General features: G+C 38.7%; 1 protein-coding gene across 1 annotated transcript; it reads right to left on the reverse strand.

The window, feature by feature from the left end:
- Positions 1 to 5: 5 nt before the first annotated feature.
- LOC121321027 (protein-lysine methyltransferase METTL21C-like) lies at positions 6 to 6,095 on the reverse strand. Its single transcript, XM_041259936.1, has 5 exons — positions 5,582 to 6,095; positions 3,210 to 3,319; positions 2,456 to 2,610; positions 1,459 to 1,576; positions 6 to 1,147 (listed from the first exon to the last, which is right to left on the reverse strand). The coding sequence occupies exons 2-5, from the start codon at positions 3,307 to 3,309 to the stop codon at positions 750 to 752; spliced, it is 771 nt and encodes a 256-aa protein (XP_041115870.1). The 5' UTR covers positions 3,310 to 3,319; positions 5,582 to 6,095; the 3' UTR covers positions 6 to 749.
- Positions 6,096 to 9,606: the final 3,511 nt, after the last annotated feature.

Here is a 9,606-nt window from a genome sequence, read left to right on the forward strand (position 1 = left end):
TAACATTTAAGAAAAACAAAACTTTAATGTACATAAACAAATGAGTGGCAACAGCCTTTGATCATTACACAAACAATTGTTTCTGTTTCTGCACACTCCTACAGTATAAAAACGTTTGTTCTTATTTATTTTAAGTTATTGGTGTGGCAACATTATAGAAATAATGTCACGCAAAGGTGCTGAACAGCATGAGGTACTGAGTGCCTGACTGCAGTATGCACAGTTATCTGTTTGTTGAATGTATAATGGGTAGTAGCAAAACATTGATAGGGGAATACAAAGTGGATGCTAGATAAGTCAGAGCAACTGGAAAATTGCCTCTGATAGCAATAATCATTACGCACTCAGGAGCAACTGATCCAAAGGCATTAGTCAATATGCACAATAACTCAAATGCTGATTGCTGTTATTAGGCAAGCAGGATCAATGGCACAGATGATACATGCTCATGCTTTTGCGCTATACTTGTATGACAAGTTGTCCAGGAACCTGACAAAGACTGACTAGATTCACTTTATTTCACTAACCCATACCAAAAAATGGTTGGTTCCCAACTCCTACCATGTGCACCAAATCTTCTGTTACAATTAACAAAAGTCCATGGAGCCAGCTGTAAACGGTAACAACACTTGCAAGTCATAGAAGCTTAATTTTCTAATCTAAATGTAACAGGAAAGCCAAAAAGAGGTATAAGAAACCCCAGATGTCAAGGCAACTAAGCGTTAAACTGCTGTTGGGATTTTTTGTTTTTATTGCTTGTCTTTTGCCATCGCCATATAGATCTTCACCTCTGTATCTGGGAACTCTGCGAGAAGAGTGGTGTCAAAAGTGTTTTGAAACATCTCAGCAAATTTGTGGTCTGTTGTAAACCGATATTTGTTTGACCACAGAAGCACTGTGCCTGGCTGGCAGAAATGCTCCATTGTGATGAGCAGCTCATCCAGGCAGTTGTGATGGTATACAACATCGGCTGCAAGGACAACTTCGTATCGGTAAAGAGATTTGGGGTAGGCTTCCTCTAGATTACTCCCCCACTCTAACTCAGCCACTTGGGGAAGATATCTGCACTTTCCTCTGGTGTTCCTATTCAAATTGGTTCTTAGATTTCCAAGAACATCAGGCAGATCAGTAGCTGTGACCCAGGCACCTGAGGATAGACAGTAACGCCAACATCAGCAAATAGAGACAGATCAAAAAATCATACGTAGGGGCATGTAATCTTGCTGCTATTGATGTCCATATTAATCTGATCCCCCCACCCCAGGTAATTTATATCACCAAATATACAATACAAACAAACCATAAATACCTTTTGAATAGGTCTGTACTGGACCAAGTGTATACATTCAAAGGAGGTGGTATTACTCCAATGCTACTTTATGTAAGGCAGCCCAAGATTAGTGCTAATCTGGGTCCGGCAGTCCTGAGGATTCAGAAATGTATAAAACACTGATTTACCAAGCAAGCAAGCCACTATGGAGAGCAATCCTGTTCCAGCTCCTATTTCCAGGACTGCTTTGTCTCGGAGATTAAACTGGTGCTGGTTGTTCTCCAGAAACTGACACAAAGCCAGTGCCTGAAAAAATAAACAGCAGTAAATTAATAGATTGTGCTGTCTATTACACATTGGTTTGCATGATACAAATAGTGTACTCAAAACAATGTGCTGTTTTTTCTAAAAGGCTGTATTTTCCCCCCAGCAAAGGGAATTCAATGGAGGTATTCAATTTACAATATGATTTGAATATAACAGTTCTAACTAATATCAATTAGAATTTAAAAATCACACACTGGAATAGGTATATCCCCTTCACCGTTCTGTGTTGATCTATTTTTCTAAATGTATATACTGTATATGCATTATATACAGGTACTCGTATACTTGAAGCAACCTGCAAATATTGATCTCTTACATATACACTTTAATATATAGCCTGAAAACTGATTTATCATAATAACATATTCATTGTTTATAATAATACTCTTTATATAACGCCTTTCGTAGTGGACCACCATCACAAAGAGCTTTACAAGATACGAGACTAGGGTGTGTGAACTATGCATCAGCTGCAGAGTCACTTACAACAACGTCTCACCCGAAAGACAGAGCACAAGGAGGTTAAGTGACTTGCTCAAGGTCACACAGTGAGTTAATGGCTGAGCTGGGATTTAAACTGGGGTTACAATGCAGAATCAATATTTAAATACAGTATAGTTTACAGTAAGTGTAATTTCTATACTACTAAAATACAATATGAAATAAAATGCAAACCATGGTTACTAGATCAGTCACAAATGAGTTCACTGTAATATACTTCTTTTAAGGAACTGCTTTGCACCAGTGGAAGAACACAAAATCGAAGTTGGATCAAAAATATTTTAAAAATGCAATCAAAAATGAAAGTGTTATATAAATATAAATACATGTATACCAACTACTTATAGCAGTACCTACCCCCGGCCACACAACGCCACCATAGGAGTCAGTTGTCTCTATGATTGTGATCTCCTGGCTGGCGAAAAAGTGCAATTCTTTGTTGTAAACAGAGTAAAGACTTGTTTCCCACGGCTGCTTGGGGGCTGGGGCTGTTTCTGGTTCATTTGGTAGTTCTAACAAGAGCAAAGAAAAGCGTGAAGCGCGAGCCGAAATACAGTAACTTTTTAGCAATATAAATCCTCTTTGAATAGTATGGGGTGTTCTCTGGACATGTGCTTATCTGGGTGTTTTCATTTCGTTTATTAATGAGAGCACATGTGAATGTGTAATTGCAAATGGCAGCAGATGGTTCAATGTTAACAATGACAAATATGAATTCAGATTCAGATTTTTTCATACCACAGGTTGTGTACCTCTATGTGAGACAATGTACAGAATTTTACAACACTAGCATGCCTGATTCATTGTAAAAGTGAGCCACCTGCTGGGCAGTTAGTGTGCTGAACAGGACATTAAAATAAAGCCTCATCACCCTTTAGTGACTGACACCCCAAGGATTGTGTTGTGTAGTGACAAATTAGTACACCGAAATGGACTATCACTTACATTATTATTATTAGTAGTAGTAGCAGTAGTTTTGCTTGTTCATTATAACAGTTACCTTGAAGATGTTAATGAGAAATTGCTAAAATGAGACAAAAACCAATGAGACAATATTTGATCCGGAAAATTCCAAGAAACATTAGTATAAAAACTAGAAACATAGACCTGCCTTTATCGTTTTCACAGGCCTCTGAATCTTGTTCACTGTCAGGGTCGCTCTCCCCGTCGTTTTTCCCCTCGTGCTGGATTTCTGAAGAGAGCGTATCCATGGCACCAATGCTTGGGGTGTAAACAACATCATTTGGAATTACTTTGCAATTCAATCACAATACAATTTACAATTCTTCTGAAGCTGAACAGCTTTTCATTTTGAAGTCATTGCATAAAACAGTGCTCATGCAGTATTGTGGGAAACAAAGTTAACACGTGTAGCCTTACAAGATGTTTCATCTTAGAGCGCCTAACAAGCTTACAAGAAAAGTGGCATGCTCTCAAGATTATCTTGTAAGGGAATTCCAAAGTTGCCCAGAGGATTTGAAAAATTTGAAATCCTTAAAGAAATTAGAAGACAGAGGTGTTTAACTATTAATTTAATTGAGTGTTTCAGAGTGAGCATGACTCTGTTTTGCATAACCTCCTGAATACCACATTTCAAAAAGAGACTGCAAAAAAATTAAAAATCACTTGAACTACACCTTTAAATATAGAAGCATTATAATTATTCATTGCATATTGAAACTGAGTGCTTAAAATACAAACCTGGACTGGGATGATGGTGCTAGGTGTAGCCACCCCTGGTATGAGCAGTGTTAAACAGAATCACCTGTGTCATGTATATTCGCGTTGTGACTTTAAACATGGGCCATCTCTGCAATACCCCCTTGTCCCCCCCTCCCTGCTGCTAGATTCAAGACAATAATGACCACACAGCAATTCATTTCCTGCGAGCACATCAACATTTTCAACAGCTATGACATTATTATGTGTGGTTCTATCCCTCCTGCTATTCTGGTTCAAACACATATGTAGAAATTACCCTGACTCCATAACCATTAGAATGAACCATATAAAAGGTGCTGGCAAATGCCATAAATGGAAAACAGCATCTCCCAGCAGCCAGCTCTATGTCATTGTCAGTGCGGTTATAGTCATCCTGCTGGATGTTTTGTTACAAAAGCTTACAAACTCAAAAGCAAAAGAAAAAAAAAAAAGAAAATGTGTTGGTTTAAATCTTCTATTTAAAGCTTTTCCTTATAAATCTTGCAGGAGTAAAGATGGAATAGCCATAAGAGTGTCATTATCTATACATCTGGATACATGGGCTTCAATCTGCAATTATGAATCATATGTTTAGACACACAATGGTGTGAAATGATCTGCTACATAATCATCGTTTGGCAACAACTATCAAGCAGCAGATTACCGTTCATTAAAATGGACAATAATACTGTAAGGGTGGAAATAAGACTCCTATTGTATAGCGGTTTCACCCATTCCAGATTTTATTAGGAGCTTGATTAGCCCCAGTGTATACCTGTAGGTAACAAACGCAGGTGTGTTTTAATAAACAGACAGTACAACTATGCAATGGGAGTCTTATTTCCATCCCTGTGCTGTACAGCACACAAGTATGCCTATTTTTAACTGCAAAGCAATTACTAGAAAGTATTTCAAGGAACATGCTTTCTGTATTTATTTATTTTTGCTTCCCAAAAAGATATCATATCACATATTTCACTGCGCTGTAGTAGTTTTGGCAGCTGTTGTATTGAGACGGTTCTTAAAAATACCCTTCTGCTCTCAGCACCCACATTACTGCATACATTGTAATTCAAGAGTAGAGGGCTGCTGGCAGGTCAGATACACAGTTATCAAACACCTCAGTGCATCTAAAATCATGATCATCTACTTGACCTTGACCCATCATTAGACCTTTTTACTTGTTTTCAGCTCTTAAACAATTGTAATTCAAGTTACTTATCAGATGTTACAGCTAACTTGAAATATGCAACTGTTCAAGAGCCGAAAACAAGTAAAAAGGTCTAATTAAGCAAATTATCAGCTCAATTAAGGGTCTAGTTAAGTAATTGAGAGCTCAGTTGGAATGAAAACCAGCAGCCACAGGGGGTCCCCAGGACAGAGTTTGAGAAGCCCTGCTATAGACCATGCATCACCCAAACATTTGTGTGAAATTAAACTGGATCAATTAAATTAAAAAAGTGTCATACACATACATTTCTTTCCTCTGGTTAAGAATACCAGCCAATTATCTGAAAGCAGATTTAAACTAAAGAAGCCTTTAGCACCCTGAATTTAAAATATGACAAGCAAGTGTCAGTCAGTGATAATGTGCTGCTCTCATATACCCAGGATCAATTTCCAGCCATCAGCTGGCAAGATCTCAGTGTATTTAAGATGCAAAGAGCAAAGCCTACCTTTCAACTACATCATTATCACCAAGACAGCAAACTATCCAAAAACCTGTAAAAACAAATAGATTTCACAGTGCAAAGCAAGATCGAACAGTTCAAATAGATTTACCTTTTTTTTTTTTTTTTTCCCAAAGCGTGGATCCAAAAATAGTGAAGCAAACTGCAAGAGACTTCTGCTGCAGAGTTTATAGAAAAAGAGCAGGATGAAAGACCCTCCCTCTCGGTCAGTTACACCCAATAAAGAAACATTACAAAACCAACGAGGAACTTCTCCAAGGCAGCCTCCAAAAACCTTTCTAGAGAGAACTAATGAAGCCAGGCAGAGTGGACACACAGGGGCACAGGATGGCTATACAGTGATGTCATACAATATAAGCAGTCCAGGCAGAAAAATATTTACAAACAGGGTCCCTCGCCAGGGTCGTGGGTGCTATTATTTTCAATAGCATTACCCTGAAATATAATAACTTGCCATCTGTTTATGATATGATTTCAGAGTTCAACCTGAGGTAGTTTCAACTTGCTGCAAGCCTTAAAAGCTTATCCTGGTTATTTTAGCACCTTGAAGTTCCCATGGTTATATTATTATTAATATTATTTAGTCATTCAGCAGACGCTTTTATCCAAAGCGACTTAGAGAGACTAGGGGGTGAACCATGCATCACAACTGTTGCTGCAGAGTCACTTACAACAGGACCTCAGTTTTACGTCTCATCCAAAGGACGTAGCACAAGGAGGTTAAGTGACTTGCTCAGTGTCACACAGTGAGCTAGGCTTGGACCGGGAACCTCCTGGTAACACGCCCCTTTCTTTCACCACTGGACCACCAAGCCTTCCTACTGTGCATATGCCATAGTTTACCCTGGTTTGCCATGTTTATTATTCTGTGTTACCGTACCTGTTATAAAAGTTTAACCAGCTATGCACTATTGTTATTAAGATGATAACATGTACACATTTGACAGTAATATTTGGTTTACAAATGTAAAACAAATAAACTTATGGGACACTATACCCTAAATGTCTGGTCACCCTTGCTTATAATGACTGGTCAGTGGTCAAGGCAGGGGCTTCCAAATATTTTAACCTGAGGGTTAGGTTTGAAGCTAGGGTTAAGGTTGAAGGTAAGGGTTAGGGTTGGAGTTAGGATTAGGGATAAGGTGAGGGTTATTGTTGGAGCTAGGGTTAGGGTCAGTGGTGTAGTGCTATATTTAGAAGCAAGGGGTCGCTATTATATTGTATATCTCCATATATTAATAGGAGCAAAACAGTTATATTCTACACGTGAAGTACAAAAGCGGTGCTCTTCCTGCCAAAGAGAAGTGGGGGAGCAGCGCTCTCCTGTAACCCCCCAGCACTACACCCCTGGTTAGGGTTACAGTTAGGATTGGAGCTAGAGAAGGAACTAGGGTTTCGATTGGAGGTAGGGTGAAGGTTGAAACTATGGCGAGGGTTGGAGCTAGGGTTAGGGTTACAGTTAGGATTGGAGCTAGAGAAGGAACTAGGGTTAGGATTGGAGGTAGGGTGAAGGTTGAAGCTAGGGTTAGGGTTGGATCTATATGGTAAGGGTGAAGATTAGGGTTGAGGCTAGGGTTAGGGTTGGAGCTAGAGTTAGGATTGGAGGTTAGTGGTGGAGGAATGGTCGGTGCACCCGAGGCAACAGCACAGGGGCCCAGGGACTGCTTTGTCTAGGAGTTTGGGATAAAGTCCTCGACCCATCAAAGTAAACTCAGCTGCCTATTCGATTCCTGAGATGTATTTGGAGGAGAACACACTTCATAACGCTCACAGGGAATTATAAACCTGATTTAGAGTGGTGCATTCTACACAAGAAACACATTGACTATATGAATAATATCAACTAACATAGTCTTGTTTTGGTACAAAAAGACATTTAAGTGCATTATATGGCACAGTTCCAAAAGTGCTTCTGAGTTACTGTTATTTCATTATGAGTAGATCAGAGATACTATAACCAACATGAATTTCACTGAAGCAAGCATGATGCTCGAAATAACTAATGCTGCCATAAGCCTAAATGAAAATGTATTTCACAGCTGCCCAATAAAACAGAATGTATATTTTTACAGTATAAAAATACACTGAGATGTATTTGAAGGAGAACACACTTCATAATGCTCACAGGGAATCAGAAACCTGCTTTAGAGTGGCGCATTCTACACAAAAACACATTGAGATGTAATCAGACTGGGTCATAATCCCCCATAAAGAATATCAGCTATCTTGTTTTGGTCTTTCAGCCATTTTGGAAGTCATTCAAGGGCATTCTTCTTCTACGTTACTGCAGTAAATCAGAGATAATATAACCAAGCAAGCATGATCTCCTAAATAACTAATGCTGCCATAAGCCTAATTGGAAACGTATTTCACAGCTGCCCAGATAACAGTGTACTGTAGACAGCTGGGGCCAAAAGCTTTGCATCACCTAGAATTTTAGGGTTGAGACATAATAATAATTAAAATAAATAAATAAATAAATAAATAAATAAATAAATAATGATATATATGGAAAACTATAAAGAGCTTGTATTTCAATATGTTAACGTAACATTATTCAGCAGGTTTCATTCAACTTTATGAAGCAAAATGAGTTAATTCTATAGTATGATGAAAAACATTTCCCCATGGCTTTAAACAATTTGTCTACCATGCTTTGCCACAATAATAAATTCTAATAAATAAATAAAAAATGCACATTGAAAGATAACTGAATGGGATCCATGGGTATAAGCAACAGATAACAAAGTGCGTGAGTTAGCATCGGCCAGTCAAGTGCAATGAAACAGTCTGTGAAAGTAGCTCAGTCTGAAAGTACATTTCAACAACACAACAGCAGCTACCTGTGTAGCTCTCACCTGTAGTAATGTGTGAATGAAGGATTGTGTTGACACCTGTCACAGGTTCATTTTGTATTTTTTAATAGATACAGAGGAAGTTATTTTGAACCAGTCTCACTCCAGGCTTCTCAGTCCTTACCCAATGATCCTCTGTGGCAGTAGTGAGAACAGAGACAGCGAGTGTTACTCTGCATTTCCAACACCAATATGACAGCCTTTTGGCTGAGAGCATTCTAGTCTCTAGTCTTTAAATGGATTAAGAGGATATGGCTGGCTCTGCGTGGGATTAGATTGCCAAGTGTTGTAATAGCATTCCAATGTAAATATTTCAATCACTTTTGGTTACTGGAATTCAGCAACAGTGCTTTACATACAAACAAAGAAACTTGGCAGAAGATGGCAAAGAGATGACTTCCCAAGTGCATTATACATCACGTGAAGAAAGCTGATTAAACATTTGGCAGGCAACTGTATTCTTCAAGCAGAGTGAAAGAAAGTGCAGAAAAACAGTAGCTGATAATAAAATACACCAGACCGTGAAAACTGCTTAAGTGACTCTGCTTAATTGAACTGATAAAGACTCAAACACATGACAAACAAATATATGCCCCCATAAAATATAACAAGTAAAAGAAATAGTAAACAACAATAAAAGTGGGATACTTCATACCATTCATTTTCAAATATTTAATGTATTATAAGTTTAGTATCATAAATTGTATTTTCTATTGCTGCTTCTGCTCAGGCTTACACAATAAGGTGAGATGGTTTTAGAAATGACCACAGCAACTAATTTCAGCTCCCCCTGCAACTAAGTTAGTAAATGGAAAATCTCGATACAAAGTCAGTTAGAGAAGAGACAGAAATTACAGCTAGATACCCTGACAGGGGTCACTTTTCAAACCCCCTGTGTGTAAGTATTGCGTGTGGTTTGGCAGGGATGGCCAGTGTGCATTTCCATGTACTTTCCAGCCAGTTGGGAAGAACATGGCCAAACATGTGAGAATGTGTATGTGTTTGAATAGGCGGCCTGACCTAATCAAAGAAGAATGAAAAACATGTGACAATGTGGTCAAGCAGCGGGTCACCATGCTCTTGGGCGTGTCCTGTGCGATAGCCTTCGCTTGGGTGAATATCGTTTGGATTGTTTTTAGAAGTCGCTATCCTGCTTTTGATTGCAATGCCACCCTCCCATACCATCCCTTCACTTGTAAACACTGCCAGTTGTAAATCCTGTGATTAGTTTATTTCAGATGCAGAAAGGAGAGAGGCATTG

The sequence above is a fragment of the Polyodon spathula genome, chromosome 9, assembly GCF_017654505.1.
Source record: "Polyodon spathula isolate WHYD16114869_AA chromosome 9, ASM1765450v1, whole genome shotgun sequence".
Classification (NCBI taxonomy): domain Eukaryota; kingdom Metazoa; phylum Chordata; class Actinopteri; order Acipenseriformes; family Polyodontidae; genus Polyodon; species Polyodon spathula.

Coding starts and splice junctions, on each gene's coding strand:
- LOC121321027 (XM_041259936.1), bottom strand. CDS start 3,309: ATGGATACGCTCTCTTCAGAAATCCAGCACGAGGGGAAAAACGACGGG. Junction 2,611..3,209: donor GGCCTGTGAAAACGATAAAG/GCAGGTCTATGT, acceptor TGCTCTTGTTAG/AACTACCAAATGAACCAGAA. Junction 1,577..2,455: donor GTGGCGTTGTGTGGCCGGGG/GTAGGTACTGCT, acceptor TTATTTTTTCAG/GCACTGGCTTTGTGTCAGTT.